We start from the raw sequence: 26,097 nt of genomic DNA, 5'->3' as shown, positions 1-26,097 counted from the left end.
TTATTCCTGTGACACTGAATGACCTCAGATAAACTGCATTTTTTGGACAAAAGTCCCCTGTCCATTTAAATACTTAAATATAACACAGCCAATACTTACTTGAAAATGCCAAGACAACAAATATATTTTTTTACTTGGTATATGTTAATTTAAAGATATATTGGTAAAAGTCTGGACCATTACACTGAATGACAATTTTACACTTTGGAACATTATTTCCCCCTTATTTTGACATTTTGTTGTCACAAAAGTTATTTGAAACATGAAAGTAGACAATTTACTCCGCATTTAAGATGTTTTTAATGCATTAAATTACTTTTGCAAATGTAATTTGATGCGGACAGTAAAATGGTGAAGTCTTGTCTTTGACCCATACTTGGGAAGTATCCTAGCAGACAGTCGGCTAAACGTACTGTGCATCAGTGCACTGGATAAGTTCATTATCTTAAGTTGCAGAATTTTTATCAGCATATTAATCAAACAGCAACAACCTAACAATAACTCACCGCTTTTGATTTAATCGCTTTTGTAACTTTAATAAAGATTAATTTTAATTTAAACAGACAAATATGCAATGTGGTTTTACATTTCATTACCGTATTTTTCGGACTATAAGTCGCACCTGAGTATAAGTCGCATCAGTCCAAAAATAAGTCATGACGAGGAAAAAAACATATAAGTCGCACTGGACTATACGTCGCATTCATTTAGAACCAAGCACTAAGAGAAAACATTACCGTCTACAGCCGCGAGAGGGCGATCTATGCTGCTCAGTGTAGACTACAGGAGCACTGAGCAGCATCTCTGGCATTTCTCATTTCTCTCGGTTCATGTCAAATTGATAAATAAGTCACACCTGACTAGAAGTCACAGGACCAGCCAAACTATGAAAAAAGTGTGACTTATAGTCCGGAAAATATGGTACTTTATTCAATTTCTGTACCTAAAAACTAATGCTAGACCTACATAATTTGTTTGTACAAAATGTGTTATTAGTAGGGCTGGGTATCGATTCAGATGTTCCAGATCGATTCAATTTCGATTCACAAGCTCTCAAATCGATTCGATTCGATTTTCGATTCAATTTCGATTTTCGATTTGATTTTCTATTAGAGCTGTAATCGGGCCTTAAAAGTTAAGCCAGACAGATTTCGGCCCGAGTCCGACAATTAGATTGACAGCTTTTTAAAAGCCCGAACCCATTTACAACCCGACATTATTCAAATGTATGCACGTACGCAGTTCTTTTGCCTTTTGTCAGGAATGAGTCATTTATACATGTTTTAACATAATTTATACATGACTTACGTAATAGGCCACTTCGAAGTTTGAACAAAGAAATAAAACAAGTCCTCTGTAACATCGTAACATCTCAGCACTCTATAAATAGCCCTAGGTGTAGGCTCATTTAGTATATAAATAGGCCAACGCACCAATAAAAACAAGTCTTTCTAAAAAAAAAATTAATTAAGATAAATTCTAAATTAAGATGGGTATTTGGCAATAACGAAATGAATTAAGATAAAGCTCTGCCGTATTTGCTTCGCCATAACAGCAGACATAATTAAAGAATAATGCCAACATTAGCTTATATAGCCTACTCTGTCTACATTATGCATTTAAGACTCAATTAATATTTAGTTATTATTTGAAAAACATTTACTCACCAAGATTAGGTAAGGCCTAAGTGTTTTTGTGGAGGAAAATGATTGAATCCACTGTAGATGTCTTGAGCGCGCTCCTGCGCTTACTGATGGTGCGTCATTATTCACTCATTATTCTCATTATAAACAAGGTCAAAACTTTTCCAAACCTCAGACTTTGCTTTAGTTGCTGGTGCAACCAAAACATGTTCGCCAGAGGCAAGCCTCCGTTTCAACTACTCAGCATACATTTTCGCATCTTTCTCGCGCTAATCGAAACACATTCATTACATGACCGCTCATTTACCGCACAAGCCCGAGCACGGCCCGATTGTTTCGATTGGCAATGGGCTTCTTCACACTGCCTGAACATGTGCAATTGTGCTTTTGAAGACTACTGACCATGCGCACCTGTCCGCGCGGTCATCTGCTTAGATCGGCACACACTCTCCGATGGCGATGTTTACATCACGCCTGCATAGCGGTGCATAGCAGACTCGCAGACGCAGAAAGTATAAGAGGCTTTAAGATGCAGTCTGTAAGACGCGAACGGGAGCATGACCTGACGCGCGACATTGCAGAAAATGTGCGTTCACAAATGTTGATCCAAATATGGAAATCATTTTCGAATTTAATAATATGAGGTTCTCTTCAGAGATGTTTGCCACATTTTTTTCAATTAAGCATGATTGCTGCGTAGTATATGGTGTTTCCATTTGCTTTAACTTCTTCAAGTGAGTTACAAAAGTTTTGTGTATGTGTGCGTGTGTGTGTGGTGGGCCGCATCTGAATTTGTGACTGGCTGTGGGTTGAGAACCACTGCTTTAAGCACTGAATGAATGAATGACAGGTTCATTGGTAACATCGTACAAGGCACATAAGAGGGTGACATCTAGTGGAGAAGATTTGTAATTAGATTAACGCTAATTTTACGTTCAATGTCTGCGGAAATAAATATGGGAAAAAAATCGATTCATGGCCTTTGAGAATCGATTTTGAATCGACCACATTTTAAAAAACGATTAATCGAAAAATCTATTTTTTTACCCAGCCCTAGTTATTAGGGATGTAAACTATCAATTAATTACATGATCGATTTTTGTTTAAATTATGATAAATTAATTGATTCATCGTTAACCATAATGCTGCAAAATGCATCTATTGCAGGCAGCAGTCACTGGCATGACAGGATATGCCAAAGCCCCTCATTGTTGTATTTTAAAACACAATTGCAATGTTTTCAACTGACATAAAATATAAAATATAATCATCCCAAACGTAACTGTGGCACACGTGTGACTGCGCTGCGCATTAATTGAACTGCTTACATCAGTGCTGTTGCAGCAAAGCACTAGCTGCGTTTACATGGACCCTTCTAATCTGATCATAATAGGTCTAGAAACACAATCAAAATAAAAATGTGACATGTAAACATGTCAATTGGATTGAATTTGCTCGATCTGACTAAAATTTCCATCGGATTGTAAGGGGTGGTTTATCCCTTTTGTAATCCAAGCGAGAGGACATTTAAACACTTGATTGGATTGAAAAACGAAACTGGAAAGTACTGCTTATGCACAGTGACGGAGAAATAGCGTAATGACGTATGATGCGCGGAACGAGGTGTTCTTCCTGGTAGGGCTATCGAATATTTTAGTAATTGAGTATTCTACCAAAAATTCCATCGATTAATCGAGTAATTGGATAAAATATGTTTTTGCTTAAAGGGGGGGTGAAATGCTATTTCATGCATACTGAGTTTTTTACACTGTTAAAGAGTTGGATTCCCATGCTAAACATCGACAAAGTTTCAAAAATGAAGTTGTACGTTTGAAGGAGTATTTTTGTTCCAAAAAAACCTCTTCCGGTTTGTCACAAGTTTCGGAAAGTTTTTTTCGAGTATGGCTCTGTGTGACGTTAGATGGAGTGGAATTTCCTTATATAGGTCCTAACGCACTCCCGTATAGCAGAGCACTGAGAGGCTGAGCACAGGCATTCCCTGATCAGAGCGAGAGCGTCGCGAAAAGTCACTTCACTGTGTGTGTGCATTTCGGATGGGTTAAATGCAGAGCACAAATTCTGAGTATGGGTCACCATACTTGGCTGAATGTCACTTCACTTCACAAAAGAAGTGTGTTTTTGGTTGCCAGGGCAAGACAACCCTGCACAGATTACCAAAAGAGAAACTGCATTAAGGGACCAGTGGATGGAGTTTATTTTTACAGAGCATCAACAGAGTTGTGCAAGTGTTTTTGTTTGTTCCCTGCATTACGAAGATGCTTGTTTTACAAACAAGGCCCAGTTAGATGCCGGATTTGTACATCGTTTATTTCTTAAGGATAATGCAGTCCCAACGAAAAAGGGTCAAGATTGTGTGTTGGAACCACATGCGGTGAGTAAAACTGCTTCAAATATCTCTGTGTTGTTAACTTAGCTATCAGCGCTTAAGCACATCAAGTAAACAACATGCGATGTTGTCATCAAACTGCACTTTCCACATGTACAGCTTAAAAAAAAAAAAAAAAAGAAGACATAAAGTGGAACTTAGTCATTTTCCTAAACCGCTAAGCAAATATATACAGTTTCAGTACATACCACACAGAGACGCCTTTGCTGATGCTTCTCTTGTTAAACGCAATCTGTGTCACAGCTTCCAAACGCTCTCAATGCAAATCCTAATGGCGCTCGTGATTCTTTAGCTCCGCCCACACGTCACGCCTCTAGGCGCTCGTGTTTTTCCGGGAAAAATCGGTACAGACTATCTTTCTCTTATAAATATAATAAAAATAAAGACTTTTTGGAGTTATGAAGGATGCAGTACTACTCTATAGGTACTCAAGATTAACAGTATATTGAGTGAAAACGAGCATTTCACCCCCCCTTTAATTAAAGTGCAATATTAATAATGCAACAGAAAATAAGACTCCTGGTTCTCTTAAAATGAACAACTAAGTTTCCTTTTTTATAAATTTTTATTTTTTAAATGCACAGAATGCAATGCATACATAAAAAAATAAACATTTAATTATTACCCATTGTTTCTCTGTCTGTACTTGTACTATGAATAATGAGAATAAAGTTGACAGAGTGCATTTAAGTGCCATTCAGTTGGGGTTTTAAATAAAGCATTTTCTGAGATGCACATTAAACATTAAACACATAAAACATTTATTTAATTTATCTTTTAATTATTGAAAATTAAGCAAACTGAACTTTTTGGTAAACAAAGGGGATTTACTATTAAAAATAAAACATGGAAAAACGCTAAAATCACCGGAGCGTCACGCACGCTTCAGTGTGTGGGATAAAGGAAGACGCACTTCTGCTCCATTCATTAACAAAGACATGCAGAACATGCAGGATTCATATTCAAATAGACTGTTCCGGCTTTATATTTACAGATATTAGTCCATATCGTGATTTGATGTAAGTGCAATGACTTATTTTTGATTAATTCATTACAAATTTGGCAAATTCCACGTTAAACTGTAAATTCCATATTTACGACTGGATTCTGCGATTCCTTCCACGTTTTCTGCATCGCGGAAATCATAGGGCCCTAGTTGTGGTATGCCAGCTCTATCTTGCAGTGGACACATGCCACGACATTCTCTTTACGTTTTCCCGCGCCCTCAAATCAAAACACTGCTGACTCCTTGCAGTATGCAATTGACACAGCGCTTGTGTCTCCTTCCGCTTTGTGGAAAAAATCATTGCGAAAGAACCTGACGTGAGATTTAAAATAAATTAAAAGAGGCTTCGAGGCCTCGATCATTTTTTGTAATTGAGTTACTCGAGGAATCGTTTCAGCCCTACTTCCTGGTGAATAAAGTTTCATAAATAAGTGTCCTGTCATTATAAATCTCCCCTTTCACTCAGCCTCACGACCACGCCCCACCAGTCCTCGTTTAAGACTCATCAACAGACGTCTAGTTTTGAGTGCTGGAAGAGGCATTTTTACACCTCTTTTTTTTTTTTTTGCTAAAGTAAAGTTAAGCAGCACAACAGTTCATGTGCTGGTTGTCGCCTAATTAGGACCCGAAGTAGATAAATATAACGTGTGCTTTTTAAAGCAGCAGTGGGAAACTCTGTATATTCATCCAGTGTGCACATGTCAAAAGAGTAAATCTGATCAGAAGCTTGTGACATGTAAACGCGCACATCAACCTGATCACTTTATTTACCGTTCATGTAAACACTATGTGTTTGATTTCATCAATCAGAATGAATTCATTCCAATGGAAGCAAAAAGTGCTCATTCATTTGATCGCACTGGATTCTGTTTTTTTTTCAATTTTTGCATTCCGGTAGGCCTAGCCTGTTTGTTTTTTAAAATCCAACATACAGTGCATTAGATTGTGACAGTGCGTGCTTGTATTGGTGATGGGAAGGTCGGATCTTTTCCGCGAACCGGTTCTTTCGGACGGTTCGATAAAATTTTTTTTAAAAAAACGATAAACATAAACACACTAAGATTGTTATTCATGCTGGCGCTAATGGTGTTCAACTTTACCAGTATGGCAATTAGTCTTAGAGTTTATACTTGACTAACTGGGGCCAAGGTCAGGAAGCAGACAGACTGGCTAAACCGACCGTCTGCTAGCTGATTCACGTCACAGAGGTCAGTTAATTCTCAGCACATAGAGACTCTTTCACCTAGATATCACACTATAGAGACTAGTGTTGTCAAAAGACCCGGTACTTCGGCACTAAAAAAAATTAAATGTGACGGTACCAGGTTTCTTTAAGAAGATAAGAAAAAGAAACTTACATTTTAATATGGACAGTCATGGAATTTGTCAAAGTTAGCATATACAGTATCTGTAAATGTTAAGTCAAAAGTTGTTTGAAATATGAATCCGTGTTCTGCGCGTCTCTGTGTGAATTAATGAATGGCAGAGACGTGCGGGTTTGTTTACTACATAGACTGAAGCGCATGACGCTTGCATTAATTTCAGCATCTGAGCTTCAGAGTTCTCTCTCCATCAAGCTATCTGAACTTTTCAGTTCATCTCAATGGACGCACAGTGCACCTGTATTTGATGCTCTGTAAACTCTTTGTGAAGGCGCACGACTCACCGTCGCTTTACTGATAGCGCTGTTTCTCACACAAGCAAAGAGAGAGAGAGCGAGAGTCTTACCAACTTGAATCGACACGCTATATGTAAACTATTCTTTGTTGTCTTCTCCTGTCAAAATAATGGAGTTAATTTAGAATTATTCATATTCATTTTCGAACAAGCAGAAGACATACCGGTTCCTCCTGTAGTGGGCGGAGCTAATGCGCAAATGCCAATTTCATTGGCTGGCGCTGATTTAGTACCGTCCCTGTTTTGATTTCAGCAAATCAGTTTGACCGAACGCAGACAACATGATTAATATTCATGAACCCAGCAGCTCATCAATTCATAGTGCATTGTATATACATTAGTATGATAGTAGAATTAGTAGTAGTATTATCTTTTAATAATAATTAATATGATCTACTACTATTTTTTTTTACAGAAACCCTCAATGACCAAAAATATCTTAAGCATCACCACCAGTCTTAAGTTCAGTTAAAATGACAAATATACATTCATTAGGCCTAAAAGTTATTTTTTCCATAAAGGCATTTTGCTAGAAATATTACTATTATTTAGTAAAATGTAGGTGATAATGCAACTACTGTTGAAAAAATGTATAAAACTTTATTTTTTTTAGAAATAAATCACAATATTTATTCCATGTTTTAATTTTAATAGCAAATCCCCTTTATTTACCAAAAATAAAATGTGTTTAAATTTCATAAATTAAAAGACAAATTAAATTTGGGTGAAACTTGTTTACTGTTTTTCATAATTATATAACTTGTAGAAAAACTTTAAACGCAATTGTAAATAAGTATAAAGAATGGCATTGGTTTTATTTTTAGTGCTAAAAAGTTATTTTTAAAAGTTATGGATTTTCACTGGTATTGGTACGGAATACTGAAATTTTGGTACCATGACAACACTATATATATATATATATATATATATCCGTAAGTGCACCAAAACAATCAACTGAACTTAGGCACACCCACTAAAGTGATGTTGAGTAGTGGTTTTTAAACCTGGTCCTGGGAGCCAACCACTCTGCATATTTTGAATGTATCCCATATTTAATGGGACAGTTCACCCAATAATTACTCACCCATTAATTACTCACCCTCATGTCGTTCCAAACCCATGAAACATGTTCATTTTCGGAACATAAATTAAGACCTTTTTAACAGCTTTCTGATGTTAAAATCACCCATGTGACATCAGTGGATTAACGATAATGTTATTTAGCTACTAGAATACATTTTTGTGTGTAAAGAAAACAAAAATATTTAACAATTTCTTCTCTTCCATGTCGGTCTTTGCTACACATGAGAGTACCACGACGTGGTCAAATATCTTAATTTGAGTTCCAAATTGAACTGGTTTGGAATGAAACGAAGGTGAGTAATTTATTACAAAATGTACATTTTGGGGTGAACTATCCAGGGCTCAAAAAAATTCGCTAGCCCAACATCCCGGTAAAGACAGCAGAGAGCAATGTGATTTCTTTACAAAGGTAAATCAAGGAATTATATTTACTTAATTATTCAATAAATCAATGTTATTGTAAATGTTAATGTACTTGTTCAACATTGTGTCAGTGTTTTATTCGCAAAAACAACAAAGTGACCAAACACTCTCTGTACAGCAGTTTGTTCGTTTAGGGCTACTGTACAAACATGGTGGCGACTTTCATGTCAGGGTACCCGAGGTGTATGTTGATAGAATAGCTCTATCTAAGGTAAGGTAACAATTCATTAAGGTCTTTATACACCTCTGAAAACACATATATATATATATATATATATATATATATATATATATATATATATAATATTGCATTTCTGTAAATAGATCGTTGTAAATATTACACATTGCACCTTTAAATGTAAATGTAGAAAAAAAAAAACTTAGCTACATGACTATTGATTCCAGTTCTCAACCACAACACAGGCAAAACATTTTCAAGCTAGAGGGAGAGTGAGCACACCAAAAGTATTATAATGTGGTTTTGGGTTTCCCTTTCACTTCAGAAGCCCTGCCCTCTTGCCACATGGCCTGGCTTTTGTCATACCCACAATGCCTCACGGTTACCTTTAAGCCACTCCTGAGGACGGCTCATTTTATGATCGAAGAGTCACCTGATGCAACCTTGAAGTGCAGCAGAGTAAATGTAATGAGGCACAAGGTCAGCGCACATGCACACAAAACCTTCAACCTAGTGGTCATAATTCAGTATAATGCACAGACACAATGTAAATCTAGACAATGCCACTATACTGATCAATCACCTAAATTTAACCCATCTGGCCTTCACAAGCTTCTTATACAAGCATGCCTCTCTCAACCACAACAAAATATCATAACAACAAACTTATATCTTTGAATTAGCATATGGTCTGTTAGCAAACATACATGTAGGCCTACTTTTCAAATACACATATATGTGCATATAAAAGGAAGATGTACGTTTTGGATTTTGTAAACTGGTCACCATTTCTGCACAGCATGTATTATTCATCAACTTGTTTTATGTCGTTTTGTATAGTATTTTTGTCACCCTGATACCACTGGCATGTGAAGCACCAGTATGGCATACAAATATGAAGTGTTCTGACACTCGAATTTTCTGTAAATATGCCTAATAAACAAGACTCTACCTGTTTTGAAATGTCACATTAGCTTAATATCGGTTTTTATATATAATTATTGATAGGCATTTTGCTAAATGCATGCTACATTAACACTGCACTGCTACAGAGGACTGAATGAGAGCACCTATAAACAAATACCAACAATCAAAAAAACACGCCAGGACAACTTGACCAAGGCAAATCTGGCACCAAATGCGTTAAAATACCCCAGATAATTGATCCTACATTATAAATGTTTTAAGATTTTATTACGTACTGTTTTAGTCACTGAATGACCTTAGTTGGCGCTTTTTTAACCCTCTCTATAGAGACATAGGAGTGAAAAGTAACTTCTAGTCATCTGTAACTTCAAACAGGCGGATCCCATATAAGTGGTTTACCTGTACTCAGACACACCCAACATTAACTACAAGCTTTTTTCAAACACAATAGCCATTCTAAAACTAGCGAACAGCCCATTAAAAATCGAGATGCGCTTCATTTGCGTGCACTTTTAGCACAAAATGTTGTCTAGGTATACAGCATTCTAGATTTGACACAGCCAGAATCCCTCCCAATGTGGCCTGTGAACGAGCTTCGTTGCATCTGTTGCATCTTTGCGAGATCGAGCAACTTCACACACAACTCGACCACGGCACACTTTTCGTGGCAACAGAAAGCAAACGACGATTCATGTTTTATCAGCAAATGTCGACCGGCTCGTGGAAATAAATACGCCTTGAAGAGAACCACTGCGAAAATATCACATTACTAGACGACAATCCCGAGATAATGTATCATCCCGTAGCGTTTGTCTACGTTAAACAACTTCAAACGCAGCAATACATACCAGCTGTTCAAAGCACTCTTAGAAAACTCGTTGACATGTAGGCCAGTTGCAACTTCCAAACCCGTCCACTCCGGCTCGAGCGATAATACACGTCCAGTCGGCGCGAGCACGTTGGGTTTATTCCTGGAAACTTTGTTTCTGTCCAGTGCTAGTCTGTTCGTCAGTAAGCAGGCGCCATGTTTGTGTTTTGTTACTTTGGTGCGCTCTCGGGTTTCTCGGACTGACTGCCGGAGGCGGATGGACCCGCCCATGAATGACTCGCTGCTCCACATTTCCTCTCTGCACATCATAACGCCCCAGATCTACAAACTAGTGCGCACCATGCTTAACAGGTGGCTGTTATCATTTTTCTCCAACCCACAAAACATACAATTATTCTTTTTCCTCTGCATATCAAAGTTTGTTTCTCCTGATATGACGTTTGCATAAAATGTCAGAAAAGCAAGTAAAATGAAAACCAAATATAAAAGAGGGTTTGCAAATAAAAAGCTCTTTATTACAAAACATGAACAAACAATATTTCCCAGTAACAATTAGTTTGTACGTACTAAAGTTTAGTATGGAGGTCACAAGAATTTACATGGTTCAGACGAAATGATTGGCATTCAATTTTTTATGTTTGTTAATTAGGCTGATCAAAAGCACATCAAGCTACAAGTGAAATTCATGGCAGACACATTTTAAATCGTGCTAAAAATAAAAATTAAGATATGTTAGAATTCATCAAGAGTCAAATTCACTAAACTCGGCAGGGTGAGTTTCTCAACAGGGGGAGGAGGGGAAAAACTCTCAAGCTTGTCCAAATCAAGAGAGAAAAGCCTCTCATCAGTAGTCCACTGGCTCAAACCTGGGCACTTCCTTGAATGTACAGGGGACTTTTCAATATTGGAGTCATTGAAAGGAGATTTATCTAAAGAGGCCTCAAAGCACACCTGTGCCATCAGTAAGGGAGTTTTTCCCTCAAGAGATTTAGATTCAGCAGGTGACAGGATAAGTTCTTCCTCTCTCTCCTTGTTACTATGGCTCTCTGCTGAGCCATCACTGTTAAATGACAAGTCATCTTCAAAAAGGTCTGGGAGCTCCTCCTGAGCAATGCTGAATTTAATAATATCACTTGACCTTTGGCTGTTAAGAGTCTCCAGTCCTGAGGAGTCCCATGACACAGTTGAGTGGAGGGATGACCCCTGCTGGACAGGAGGAGGAGTGTCATTTTCAGCAAGAGTAGCTGAAAATAATAGAGAAGGTTCTGGACTTGTTCTGGTGCAAGGGCCATTCACCTCAGCCATAGGCGTCTTGAGCCAAGAAAGGCTGTCTTGCTGATTCCAAGTAGCTTGTTTCTTCTCAGCCATGCCTTCCTCCACAGCTTTTCTCCATGAACTTCTCACATCTTTGACTAGGGAGAGTTACAATTATTTAAAGACACTTAAGATTCACAAACACCACTTCCAGTGAAAGTGACCGAAACATTTAGAACTCAAATACTAATGTGTAGACATCATCAAAAGACTTGTACTTAGACTCTCAGGGGTGCGGCACAGCTGTTTCCTTGCTGAAAATGGATCAGAAATGACATTTAATAATTGTCCCAGGTCCACATCACTCCTTGTATTGACTGGACTCTCAATCACTGCCTCTGCAAACTGAAAACCAAAAAGCAAATTAACTTTGTAACATTGCACATGCATTTGTATAACCCAACGGTGAATTGTCTGCCCCGTATCTGTCCGTGGCGATTTCTCTCAATTCGCACCGGTCATCAGAGAGCAGGTTTGATATAGGGAAAACTTGTGTTGGGTAGAGCACTGCTCAGTTCTGCCCTCGTATCAGTTTCCCAGAGCAAATTGTATAACACACTAAAACTACAAACGGAGCAAGTTTAAGATGTGGTGAATATTCCACATACTTGATTTGCCAAGTTGTCACACTCCAAATCTAGAATTTCAGCCTTGTTCTTTAGGACAGAGGTCTTTATCTTAGAATGCAGATTTCTCCCGTGGGAAGCCTGTGAGTGAGAGTGAAAGTGAGAGAAAAAATAAAAAGGAATTAAGACTGCTCTCCAGACGGTAAACGGAGGCCGAACTATACATATGAACAGTTTACAAACATGCTCTTCTACGCCACATTTTCAGAGATAAGGTATACAAGCATACCTTCCATTATTTGCATGAACTTCAGGGGTTGTTACAGAAAGCAGGGTTAACTTAAACCCCAAAACACAAGGAGTAACCTCATATAACTCAGGGAATGTTGACAGTGAACTCACATTTTCAATATGGTGCTGAATCTAGTAGTCACCATGGAAACAGATCAAGCACCACCTCATACTACTTGTTAAGTAGTCATTTACATTCTTAGGGCATATCACTAACTATCCGTTAACTATGCTCAAAGCCTTTTCAATAGGGCATGTATTCACGGTAAACCTCTGAATTAAACTAACATATCCTGCAATGAAGAAGCTGCTAACGCTCAGTTTTCGGAATAAAAATGGGAGGTTATTGGTTTACTCATCTGTACACTTAACTAGATGTTAAGTACTTTTTGTAATACCCGATGATGCTGCCATCCATTTACACATTTATTTCTACCTCTGATATTAACAACCGGAGATGAAGTGTTTGTGCCAGCATGGATGTGGCTAATATGAAGGGGTACAAGCAGGAAAGTATAACGCTTAGCAATACAAAACTACCTGTATTGGTCTGGGTGTCTGAGTCTCAGACTTAACTTTAACCGGGTAAGACAAGGGAGTTTCACATAGTGGAGCATCACAAGTCACTGGTTTTGGAGAAAAGCAGCTGTCAGAGGACAGCAGGACCCCCTTATATTCATCTTCCTCAAAAATGCTGTTGAAAAAAAAAAAAAATTAATTGGTGGTTACATCCTTTCGTTCATTCATTTCCATTAACATGGAACACATGTTATCTTCCCAGACTTTCTACATTTAGAATCACTCAAATAGTGCTGTACGTTTTGATTTCTGGCTCCAGGTGGACTTCTGGTTCCAAATGGATGTCTGCCTCCATTCCCTCTGGTTTTCTTTGTGTCGGCTGCTCTAGCAGTTCTCAAAAGTGAGGGACAGAAAAAAATAAGTGACAACGTATCTACAGAAGAAAAATTGCATAATACAATCATCTGCTAACTTACCAGGTAATTTATATGGATATTGTAAGATGATACTAGCGTCAAAGCTAGCCTTAGAAGCTGGCTCAAATGAGAGAGGAGCCATTGGGGAAACAAAGTCAAAAACCTGTAAAAGGTTTCAGAGAGCAGATTAGTAATACAAAATCAGAACAATAGCAAAATACACACCAAACTAAGTGTCTAACTTCTATATACTGCTTTGTATAATCTGGACACTGCAATGCTTCATAGAAGACCTGCATGGCTAAATAAACCTAAATAAACCTTGCTACATGTACCGCGTTAAGCTAACTGAGACTTGTTATAGCACTTGCATATCATTGCTCTTTTGTTGATTTTGATTGCTTCATTTGTCCTAATTTGTAAGTTGCTTAGAATAATAGTTAAATAACAAATATTATTTTTAAATTAAATTAATTGCTTACAGAATCCTCTTTAAGATAAGATATCAGAGGTGTTTTTTTCAAACACTCTGCCCACTTGTTTTCCCAGAACTCCTCCAGCCTCCCAATAGAGACCTTCATCTCAGCTGCATTCTCCTTGATTAGTTTCCACCTGGAAAAAAATTCACAAATCGTATCTTCTTAACACTTGTATTTAAGGGTTAAAGTAAAACACTAAAATACTGTATTCAAAAAGTAAACAACCACTCTAAGTCCCCTTATTCCTTGTATTGACTCACTGCTTCACACGCCTTTATACTTCAGGTGACCATGAATTTAGAGGGTGTGGTCACAGATTTAAATTGCCAACACATGAATTAAATCAGACGCTGATTAATCATCAGTCAACTCACAAGTTACTTTTTTTTCAATTCCCACTTAGTTTTTATGATGAACTAGCCAAGAGTTTTCCTTTTTGTTTTTCCATTTTGTCTTTTATTGTAATATTTAACAAACATGTTTGAGGACACTTAAAATTTCTAAATGTAAAAGACAATTTAATGTTTAAGATCACATTTATGGTACCTTATAAGTTTGAGGTTTTCTTTTGTGCGGCTGAAGAGCAAGGCATGCTCTTGGAGGTCTTGGTGTTGAAGCTGTACACTGGGGCCTACAATTTTCTTTCTCTCCTCACTTAGGACGTGTAATCCCTCATTTAGAAGCTCCAGCAAACACACAAGGACAGGCTGCCCTCCCTTATACAGGCTACCAACACTGGACTATGGACACAAACAGAACTCATTGCAGGGTTTCTACAGACATGAACAAGTTAAATTTAAGGCTTTTAAAAGACCTTTTTAATTCCACCTTATATGTAATTTAAGACCTAAACCTGTAATGGAAATACACATATTACATATATTTAATATTTATATTTAATGTGTGTGTGTGTGTTTATATATATATATATATATATATATATATATATATATATATATATATATATATATATATCACTGCTGCAATAAATTATATACAGGATATACAGTGAACTTTTCATATCAGCAGACAATATTCCATACAAAATATATATATAAAATATACAAAAGCATCACAGATTTTTGGTGGTGTAAATTTATTCTGAAGCAATATTTTCAATGTGCAATGTGTTCCAATCAGCTTTTACATACTTAAATGGCTCACTGTCTACCTATTCCGGGGGGGAGCACTCAGCATTCGGGCCGATGCCGAGCTCGGAGCCCTCTTCCTGGGCAGCACGACAAATACGCATACTATTCTTCTCGCTTTATTATCTGCAAAGCGAACTCGTGAAACCGGTGTCTGTTTCTATAAAGTGGGACAGTTCCATATTTGCAAGGGCATTCTGGCGCTTCTGAATCACAATATGTGACGCTAAACAGCATGATTGGTCTGATGACTAGGGCTAAAAAGGACTAAAAACTTTGATTCTATGATTATTGAAAAAATATTTATCTTTCAGTGCCAAATTTCGGATCCAAAAACCAAGCGGTTATTTTTTATTTTTTGCCAAGCGGCTGTGTCTGTGTGAGCTTGTAGCATACGTGCATGCAAGGACCTAAATTCGCCGTGATTGGCTGTCCACCACCACGTGACATGACAGGGAGGATTTCTGAAAATAGTACTTCTAAGGTACTTTAAAAAAAGGCTGGCTGTGGTGACAAAAGTTCCTTACAGTCAGTGACAATGCTAAATGCCTATCTTTTCTACACAGTTCAACATTGCTGAGGGGGGTAGGGTATTGAGTGAATAATTAAACCTACTTTGGAGATATTGAACTTTTCTGTTCAGTAAATCTTTTTTTGATTGATCTTTTTTGAGATACTGAATGTTAATTTTCCTAAACTGTAAGCCGTAGCCATCAGAATTAAAACGAAAAATTCTTGAAATATTTCAATTTGTGTGCAATGAATCTAGAATATAATAAACTTTAGTTTTTTTAATTAAATTACAAAAAATAAATAACTTTTTAATGATTGGTGCTCTGCATTTAACCCATCCAAGTGCACACACCCGGAGCAGTGGGCAGCTATAGATCCAGCGCCCGGGAAGCAACTGGGGGTTCAGTGCCTTGCTCAAGGGCACTTCAGCCATGGGTATTGAGGGTGGAAGAGAGCGCTGTTCATTCACTCCCCCCGCCCCCCCCCACCTTCGACCTTCGGGTAACTAGTCCAAGTCTCTAACCATTAGGCCAAACAGAGTAAGCGTCAACAGCGTGACCTTGATACCAGAAATACACTATCCAGGCCATCCTTAAAAATATTTTGGTTTGCAGTTAACAGTAAAAAAAAAAAAGGGTCGGTAGGTAGGTCTATTTTTTTTTTCAAGTCTCAATGTAAAAAAAAAAAAAAAAACAAACAAAAAAAAAAGTACAATTTTGGTGATGGTGATTACGTAAGTATGAATTTAAACAAATTAGCATACCGTGATGTCACTGGGTGGGTCTTCAACCAGTGACTTTGGCAGCATCATTGCAAATCTCATTTTGATGCAGGCTATATAGACCACAAACAAACTGAAATCTTTGTCAAATACATGTTTATTGCATTAATTTCAGGTGAGAAGGAAAAAAAATGAGGTACTGTTATACTGTTTTACTCGCATCCACCACTAGGTGTCAATGCAACCTACAAATGAGAGAACGTTTACTTTGCTTTCTTGGGTTGTCACTTTTGTGAAAAAATCCTGTTTGATTTGAGTGACAAGTGTTCATTGAATCGATTGTAAAATCGATTTTGCATGTCTAGATGCATTTTATACAGCAAATAACACCAAATACAGGTAAATCCACGGACAACAGGCAGGACAAATCGAAAGATTCAATATATTGGTAAGGAGTAAGACCAATATTTATGATGATTTATTAGCAAGAAGTTATGTGCACAATGACAAACAGTAGTGCAACATTCTCGAAAAACAATAAGCAGAGTGAACTGCCATAATGCAAAACATTTACTGCAGGATTCAACATGGCTGTGTTTACAATTAGAAATGTCAACAACAACAAATCGCATGGGCGATTCTAGCCAAAATCTGAACACCAGCAGAATTCACATTTCTTTTGTGAAAAGAGAAACATTGTGGAGAAGTAGTATTTGCTGTTATGCGTGTGTGTCCGAAGCTGCAGTTGCTGTGTGACGCGAGAAGTTGATCTGAACATCTCTTCTTGGTCTATTCGTGTTCAGGGCGCGGACCGGTACAGCTTTAGTGCGCGCAGAAATTTTTTCACGCGACACGCAAGCTTATTGGAAGCTTTTCCAGGCAAAATATAATAGGAAAATATTTTTGTCATTTTGTACACAAATACATATTAATTCATGACATTTTGATCTTTGAAAGTCTATAGGTTGACAAATTCAGATATAAACGTAAAAAAAAAAAAAAAAAAAACTATTGATTTTTCAAATATTGCACCTGTCAAACATAGGCTATTTGGCCGTCAATACTTGTTGATGGTGTCCTTTATCTGTAGGCGTAGGTGTGTAAAAAAAAGTTGATATTGTTGTCATGAAGACAAGAGCCTGGTCTGTCGGCGGCCTCTAGAGCAGCAGCAGCGCGCCAGCGCCGCATCAGGCACGATTCTGGTGTGTAAAGACACAGAAAATGCGAGACAGCGGCCACGCTCCTGACACGCAGCAGAATCGCCACGCTCACACCATGCAGCCAGTGTGTCACCATTTGAAGCTCTGCATTTCCTGTGCTGGACGGCTGCCCATGACCTGCGCACAGATTTCAAAATACTTCCACACAAATGACATCGCGAATGATTACAATGTAGTATGTGTACGCGGACACACTTCCGGAAAAATCGGCCAAAAAAAGACCAAAAACAGTCCGATTGCGTATTTTACGCAAAAACCGTCTGGTTCCGATTTATAGTCGGTCAACCGGTGCATCCCTAATATTTACAATACTTACTAAAATATAATTAATTTTTTTTTATTGCCTTTGTATTATTTGTCAAAAATATTGGTCGGTCTAACGCTGGTCCTGCGACTTAAAGTACAACCGGCCTTTGACAGGGTCGGTCGGGTTATGGCAAACAAGAATATTTTTAAGGATGGCCCCATTATCAGTCACTGTTTACATTGAATGAAAGCTAATAAAATGAGAAGAATTGTAATTCAATGAATCTCTTTTTTTTCCCTTTTTTTTTTTTTTTTTTGACACTTATGTTTTAGGCAGGCTAATTGTCTTGTCGGGCAATTAAAAAAATAAAAATAAATTTTGAACTAGCTAGAAGTCTGATTAGCTGTAGTTTGACCTATATTATTATTATTATTGTGAACATTAAGAAGGTAGTTTGACTTTAATGTTAAATTTAAGACATTAAGACTTGTTCCTGTGACTCAGTGGTAAAGCATTCAGTTACCAGTGACAAAGTCCATGAGTTCAATTCCCAGGGAACACATACTGGTAAAAAAATAAAATAAAATGTGTAGCCTGAATGCACTGTAAGTCGCTTTGTATAAAAGCATCTGCTAAATGAATAAAAGTAAATATACGTTAAGTAGAGGTCGACCGATATATATACATTTTTATATATCGGCATCGGCCGATATCAGTGTTTAGTAGCGCCGATTTAAAGTCATGCACGTCGGCGGGCAGCCCCGTGTTATTGGTGCGGTGGAAAGTGCTGCTGCTGCCACTGCATGTGAAGCACCCCAAGACAAAACTTTTGGAAGATTCAGCAACTGCCCTGGGAGATAAAGGTAGTCAGAGAATTTCACTCTGTAAATGGGGAGGAGAAGTTGCAGCTCTTACAAACACTACAGCGTGATTGAGGGCTCCGTTACTCTGCCCCGCTCACAGACAGCACCGTGCTCTGTGAGCTACCCAGAACGGTGAATGACATTTGTTCGGAAGCATGGTTTGATGCAGACAATAACCATTTTTCCATCCAACTCATTTGTATTTTGGGATGTCAGTATTTGATCATTTCCATGATCGATCGTCGTTTAAATTAACGATCAAGTAATAACCTTAATGCTGCAAAATGCGTCTGCAGCGGTATTATTATTATGTGCAAAAGCCACTTGGGAAAAAAGCTTTCTTACCCGAATTAAAGGGGTTTTAGTCTGAATAAAATGCTAGTAGCAGGACTGTAAAATTAATAGATGTGATTATGATCATTTGATAAAATGAAGAGAGCGCGCCATACGTTGGAGATCATTTATCTTTGTTGACTGTTTCCCGTCGAGGAGACCGCTGAATGCGCTTCTTTAAATGGTTTCGTTGTGATCGTTGTTGTATTTTAAAATGCAACTGCAATGTTTTCAAATGACACCATAGTAGTAGTGCAATGGATCATCATTGATCCGTGATCCGTTCAGATCAATATCTTCGGTTCGGCACAAACTTGGCCCGCGGATTGATTTATGAAAAAAAAAAAAAAGTTGCGCATGTTCAGTCCACACTCAGTGGTCATGGCGAGCGGAGGAACGGAGGAGCTTGAACGCCCCGTGCATTTTGGCTTCCCTGTGAGATTATAATGATGAAAGAAAGAGGTTAGAGTGAAAATATTGTGCCAGATCTTTATGAACAGGAGACGAAAAAAAGTTGTGGATAAATTATCCGAGCATCCTCTGTTGCGCTCACGACAGACGGGTGGTCGTCCAGGAGGACGGAGAACTCTGTGACGATAACTGCTCACTTCATCACAGCAGACTGGAAGATGAGAAGTCCGGCTATTATGTTAGAAAGAAGATATTATGCCATGTGCACTTTAAGTCGATTTCATATATTTTAATTTAATAATTTATTGTTAATAAAAAAAAAAGACAAAACGTATGTTTATTTGTCTTGGCCTTTTTTTTTTTGCTGATCAGAAAAATGGTCCTATCCATACGAGGACGAATGAGCGCGGGTTTGCCTAGATGTATTTGGAGGTTAATGCTCACGTCTCGTTCTGCAAATATCCAAATGTTTCCATTAGGGCTGGGCAAGTTAACGTGTTTTTATCGCATTAACGCATTAATTAATTAACGCCGACAATTAGTTTATCGCGTGTTAACGTACTTTTTATTTTGAAAGTCCGTTGCTCACTGCGTTTCAATACAAATAGCTAGACTGTAATAAAACAACCGAATACAACACAAACCATGGTTCACAGGAGGGGTGGGATGTTTATCAGTAAGCTACTGGCTGCTTGGGATGAGCTACAGCGCAAAACAGAAAATCATGTCCAGAGTCGAATTCCATCCAGTTGGAATGTCTTGTATAAGCGACTCCTTTTGTCTAATTTCAATTTGTTTTTGTTCTAATTCTGCAGCACTCGCTGCACTGTGCTTAAAATGGCCCACAACCTTTCTGCATTTGGCGAGGACGTTGTCAAACGTGCAGAGATACTATGACAGAATGCTGGAGACTGTGCACGACGCAGGGGACGTGTTCAAAAGGCAGATGTCTCGCAGCAGCGATCATATTTCTTGTACTAACTGTGCTAAGTGTGCTGACTTTATTTGAAATGTCCCACTGCTGTGCAACATGAATAAAATGTTTAGCGCACATTTCAGCAAAATGTCTCTCTTTATCATCTGAAAATGTGAATGACCTTGTGTGTCTTCAGATGAGTAAGTAAATGTAAAGTTGGAAGTTAATTTTGTCCACTCAACCTGCATCACTGAAAGATTTTTTATTTTTTTTGGACTGAGATTTTCAGTCTCTTTAAGGAGATTGTTGTTGTTGCTCGGAAAGGGGCCAGTTAAAATGTTATGATCGAGGTTCTGGACATAATATATATATTTTTTTTTTACAAACTAAACAAAACTTTAATGTTTTATTTAATAAAACATTAATGTTTTAATGTTTTATTTATACGTTAATGTTATATTTAATTTGATTACATTAATGTTTAAGTTAAGATTTACAAGAAATGTTAACTGCTACTAACTTTTAACTGCTGTAAAAAAGCACTTTATTTGTTCAAAGTTTTGACAAACAAAATTTTATTGCACTTTTGTTCATACAGCAGAACTTTAAAAGAATAAAATTATACAATACACTACTTTTGATTTCATTATTGGATTGGATGATTAATAGTGATTAATCGCAGAAAATCATGTGATTAATCGCGATTAAAATATTTAATCGTTGCCCAGTACTAGTTTCCATATTCGCAATGTATCTGAATGTTAAACTATAATATTTTTTTATGTAAACTAGACGGAAAATATCATTCTCTTCACATGAGCAAAAACGTCCTTGGCATAAAAGCAGAGTGGACTGGTATACTACGGTCTATTTAAACTTGACCAGTGTAACCTTTTATATGTTTGGTTGACTGTACTTTATTTTAATAATGAACAGACTGCGATGTAATTTTGAAATTAGAATGCACTTTAGATGTTCTGTGTCATTTATACCAAACACAAATGTTGCTGGTTGCTAGTGTGTTTGCAGCACTATTATTTATTTTTTATATATTTATTTTTTATATTTTTCAGTTTAATTGATTTTTATTTCTAAAATTATATTTATTTAAATGTATATTTGTGTTTACATTTATGTTCCAACAAACTTGAAAAATTCTACTTGATAAATGCTCAAAAACTTTTATGTAAATGATTGACACACATATATATATATATATATATATATATATATATATATATATATATATAATTTAAAACTTGGTCAGTTTATTCATTTGTTTGGTTAACTTTGGATAATTTTTTTATTTTAATATTGTGCAGTGTACAAAATAAAGATTCGAGAGATGGTTCAAGTCAGTGATCAATAAATGATGATAAGTTTAGAAATGTTGTGCATCCACTTATTATTAGTGCGACATTTTAGCATGCAAATGAAGGGGAAAACTTCAAGATATCGGTCCTGAAAATCGGCAGCACATATCGGCCATCGGCTGACCCTGACCTCTAAACATCGGCATCGGCAATAGAAAAACCCATATCGGTCGATTTCTAACGTTAAGGACCCACGGACACTTTGTCATTGGCAGATGTTTCAACACCAAAATAACATGCTGACCTATCGAACTTTTAGGAAATACATGTTCATTAAACTGCATACCTTATCTACCATGTAAAAAAAGAAAAAAAAAAGAAAAGTTATTTACCCTTTCTACATATAGCTCTCACCTGGTGGGATAGCCCTTCCATCCTCTCATGCAGAACCGCAGGTATCTTCACGCTCAAGTCCTGCCCACTCAAGATGTACTGGTCTACCTGTCTACGGATCACACTCTCCACCACTTTTCGATCTACTTCAAGGGGGGATAAGACTTTGTCTGCCTCAGTCCAAAAGCCTTGCACCTTAGAATGTAAATTAATCAGAAAGGTAGGTATGATTAAATGATAAATTATAGAAAAACTGAAAAGTAAACTTAGTGCAAACCTTTCGTTTTTTTGCAAGAATATCTTCCTTCAAATCTGAGTTACTGTCATGTTCTCTACAAAAAAGAAACATTGTTTTAAGTGAAGTGAAAATGAAACAAATATTCTGTGCCATTTCAAATTATTTCTACAGAACTGTGAAATAAAATATTTTAAAGATATACTTAAGCAAGTGATCATATTTGGCATCTTCTGCATCAAGGTCCTTCAAAGATGTCTCCAAACCTCTGAAAGGTAAAAAATAAAATGCATAGAAATGTTACACTTTCCTCAGTAGAGAATAAGATGCTGCAACAGTAGCTGACATTATAGGAAGGTGTGACAATTGTCTGAATCTCTGGAGGCATTTTGTCATTGGTGTTATATAAAGAATCTCATATGCCATCAAACCTTTAACTTTAATGAGAAACAGCATCCCTTTACCAATAGAAAAATTTGCTGTTTTGTAACCTTAAGCCTCGAGAATGCAACCAAAGCCACTTGCTTGTGCAGTTGGTGTAAATTGCATGGACTACTTTGATGATGTTGTTCTTACCTTTCTGGACATGGACGGTATACTGTAAATACATTTTCAATGGAAGGACTGAGAGCTCTCGGACTAAATCTAAAATATCTTAAACTGTGTTCCGAATTTGAACGGAGGTCTTACGGGTTTGGAAAGACATGAGGGTGAGTCATTCATTTCATTTTTGGGTGAACTAACCCTTTAAGTGAATCTATGAAAGGGAAGTAAAAAAATAAATAAATGTAAAAATATAAGATCCAAATAATAGTTTATTTAATGTAGCAATGATTCAAAAGATCTACAGTGCCTCTGAAACAGAAGGGGAGACGAAATCTATGACAACTTGCAGTGTTACATATCGAGGCTGAGAACAGAACAACACTGCAGACAACAGCCTTTATCACTGTTTTCTATGTTCATGGAGTATACTTACATTTTAGCCAGTGTTTCATATGCATTTGGCCAGTCAGCGTACACTTACGTCACTGGTAGTTACTATAGAACTGTTTTAGACCCTTTTCTGAAGTAGCAGCTAATTTAGTTTCTCCAAATGGAGCTCCTAGAACTAAATCTATTCCTAGTTCCTGCGGTGCGAACACGCCAAAAAGTGGGTACCTCCGCCAATAGTTCTAAGAACTATGAAAACCTGATGCGAAAGCCCCTCGTATAAAGGAAGGATTGCAGCCACTCACTTAGCTCTTTTCTGGTAGTCTTGAATGAGAAAGTCCTGCCCTACAGTCACTCTCTGGAACTGTCTCTTCACCAGGTGAAATCTTTTCATCTCCAGATCCTTTGTACCTACTGGCTCTGCAGCAGCCTCAGGGACCCAAGTGTCATCTAATTGTTAGTGTGACAAATATAAAACACAATTATATAAATTAGAATACTCTCAACACGGCACTTTAATCCCTAGACAATACAAAAAAAGAGTGATACATACTTATACATACAAATTTAATGAGAGAAAAAATTCCTTTTGAAATTGTTGGCCCTCCCTGCATTTATAAGGATAGTGTGAGTGTCCCCCACAGTAATCTGTAAAAGTGAGATGAAGTGCAGTACAGTGCTTTCTGCTGTAGGCAAATTTTCAAAGAAAAGAAAAAACACCTTTGACAAAAGCTGCATCCAAATTCATAGGCTACATCCTTCGAAGAGTGCATTTGAAGGCCCATTTTGTCATGGTGGCGCAACAAGGTTGTCCCAATTCAAAGACAGCATCCTATAAAGGCTGCATTTGTAAGCCTATTATATCACGGCAGTGCTGCAAAGACTGTCCCAATTCACAATACATCCTCTGAAGGCTGCCGCAATTCGAACATGACTTCAAATATGCCCTCCGTTTTGCCAGAAAATGAAGAATAAAACAGATGGATCCTTCGCAGCCTTCCCTATCTCAGAATTTAAAGTGCTCCAGTGACGATGGGATTTTTATTCAAATAAAACAGCGAATGACAGTTCTGTGGCAGCCGTCAAATACACTTATAAATAAGTATTGTGTTTTAATTTAATCAAATAGCTAGTGAAACAAATGTTAAAAGTCAGGGGTCTTAAAAAAATGTGAACTAACAATTAGGGATGCACCGAAATGAAATTCTTGGCCGAAGCCGAAGCCGAATAATAATGAAATGCTTGGCCGAAGGCCGAAGGCCGAATACCGAACGCGGTGTTTCGCATTTTTTCCATTTATTTTGCCAATCTGTCACCTTTTTCAGGCCTTCTGAGTTTGCAGGTATGGACATGAGATGCAGCACTAAACAGTCTCTCACTGTTGGTGCTTGTGCATGGAGCAGACGAGTACCTGCAGAATAGTTGAACATTTTATTGCAGTTTTCTGACAGTTGCTCATTTCAAAACGAACAATGTCTTCAAGATAATGAAATAGTGTAGGCCTACTATTTTACTACACTGAAAATAGTTCAGAATTTTCACAAAATACATATAAAATATAGGTAGTAACACTTTATAATGTTTGTTAACGTTATTGCATTAACTAACAATGAGCAATACATTTGTTATGGTATTTATTAATCTTCGTTAATGTAAGATAATAAAAAATATTTAGTTCATGTTAGTATAAGTGCATTAACAATTTTAACAAATAGGCCTACCACTTTTGATACTTTTTAATTCAGAAATTACAAATGTGATACTTAATTTTAATACTGTATTAGTAAATGTTAACATTAAGATTAATAAATGCTTTTAATAAGGGTTTTTCATTGTTATTTAAAGTTAAAAATAGAAACTACTTATAAAGTGTTACCATAATCCAAAATATAAATAAAATCTTAAATTAATTTAATTTCCCATACAAGGAGCCTACCTGCGTGCCATCTGCGCCAGGTCAGGAAAGCGGCCTTGATTATTGCCACAGCCCATATAGAATCACAGACAGCAATTATTTTATCAGTTTTAACAATGAAGCTATGCGTCAGATTTCATCTTCATATAATATCCAATTTTGAATCCTTATCCAACCAGGGTTTAAAATTAGGATTGAGGGGACAGCATTTCCCCATTGTTGCTTTAATGCTTTGTCTCCCATTCTCACCGACATTGTCATAAACATCATAAAAAATTCTTTTAAATGATCATACACCTTCTTGCTACATGCTGCTGTCGCCTTTTTTTTTTTTTTTTTTTTTTGATGACGCGTCGCGCATGTTGCCAGATTGGGTGTTTTTTCGCTACATATTAAGACCCGTTTACGGTGTGTTTTAGCCGGGCTTTCGCCAGGAAGGCTCTATAGAAATCTGGCACCCTATTGAACGAAGTTAACCTGAGAGAGCGTGCCGTTCACAGACACCAGAATGAACGAGTTGACAGTAACGTTCATCAGGCATTAATACAGCACGTTCAGTTCACGTTCGCCCAAAATATGAACGAGTTCATGAACTATGGTTCAATGAACGCGTTCAGGCACAACACTGCCCATCTAACTGTTGAGCAGTCGAGCTTGTCCTCTGTCTTGCAAATGGGTTATTCTCTTGGAGGATCTCATCGAACATGTCAGACAGCGAGACTGTGCGCGGCTCATCTGTAGTACGAGCCAGTTTACTCTCTGAGCTGTTTTCATCTCCTGCGCTGTGCATCACCTGACAGTCTCCATCACCTAGCGGCTTTCCCAAATCCAGAACAATGTCTGCAAACGGCCGTTTTTGCATCTTTATCTGACACTTTTTAAAGTGTTTCCACACTGCTGACATGTTTGCTGCATAAAGCGCGCGCCTATCACTCTACGCGGGTTATTTGATTGCGTCATTAAAAACGTCATTGTTCGGCAAAATTTATTCGGCCTTTTTACTTATTCGGCCGAACACCGAAAGTGCTTTTTTGGCTATTTTCGGCCGAATAATTTCGGTTGCCGAACATTCGGTGCATCCCTACTAACAATACCACTGCATAGATTAATTTGTTAGGTGGCCTAAGGCAAAAGTCCTTGTATTTGAATTTTTGTAATCAAGGGCTGAATTTGATCAT

The 26,097-nt window shown here is 37.4% G+C and overlaps 2 protein-coding genes and 1 non-coding gene across 6 annotated transcripts in view; all 3 read right to left on the bottom strand.

Annotated features, from left to right (window-relative positions):
• Positions 1-10,447, bottom strand: part of dennd4c (DENN/MADD domain containing 4C) — a 77,009-nt gene extending 66,562 nt beyond the window's left edge. Inside the window, exon 1 of one of the 2 annotated variants that reach the window (XM_052560447.1) lies at positions 10,193-10,447. The gene's annotated coding sequence lies outside the window, so the exon portion shown is untranslated. The remainder of the gene's footprint in view (positions 1-10,192) is intronic. The other variant, XM_052560448.1, reaches the window with a different exon arrangement.
• Positions 10,448-10,666: 219 nt separating this feature from the next.
• haus6 (HAUS augmin-like complex, subunit 6) overlaps positions 10,667-26,097 on the bottom strand; it is a 36,174-nt gene continuing 20,743 nt past the window's right edge. The window contains exons 5-17 of one of the 3 annotated variants that reach the window (XM_052560451.1): positions 23,310-23,454; positions 22,277-22,339; positions 22,114-22,168; positions 21,858-22,031; positions 14,305-14,498; positions 13,762-13,891; positions 13,340-13,442; positions 13,163-13,256; positions 12,885-13,038; positions 12,096-12,194; positions 11,706-11,832; positions 11,470-11,585; positions 10,667-11,376 (exon numbers count right to left, since the gene is read on the bottom strand). In XM_052560451.1, the coding sequence (XP_052416411.1) occupies positions 10,906-11,376; positions 11,470-11,585; positions 11,706-11,832; positions 12,096-12,194; positions 12,885-13,038; positions 13,163-13,256; positions 13,340-13,442; positions 13,762-13,891; positions 14,305-14,498; positions 21,858-22,031; positions 22,114-22,168; positions 22,277-22,339; positions 23,310-23,454 (1,925 nt within the window). In that variant the 3' untranslated portion in view covers positions 10,667-10,905. Of the gene's footprint in view, positions 11,586-11,705; positions 11,833-12,095; positions 12,195-12,884; positions 13,039-13,162; positions 13,257-13,339; positions 13,443-13,761; positions 13,892-14,304; positions 14,499-21,857; positions 22,032-22,113; positions 22,169-22,276; positions 22,340-23,309; positions 23,455-26,097 lie in introns of all 3 variants that reach the window. The other 2 variants (XM_052560450.1, XM_052560449.1) reach the window with 2 other exon arrangements.
• Positions 11,896-12,026, bottom strand: LOC127962809 (small Cajal body-specific RNA 8). The gene has a single exon (XR_008154673.1). It is a non-coding gene; the product is annotated as a small Cajal body-specific RNA 8 (non-coding RNA).

Source organism: Carassius gibelio, chromosome B7 (assembly GCF_023724105.1).
Source record: "Carassius gibelio isolate Cgi1373 ecotype wild population from Czech Republic chromosome B7, carGib1.2-hapl.c, whole genome shotgun sequence".
In the NCBI taxonomy this organism is placed as follows: domain Eukaryota; kingdom Metazoa; phylum Chordata; class Actinopteri; order Cypriniformes; family Cyprinidae; genus Carassius; species Carassius gibelio.
The sequence above is the reverse complement of the archived record's forward strand: the minus strand, read 5'-3'. Positions and strand labels throughout refer to the sequence as shown.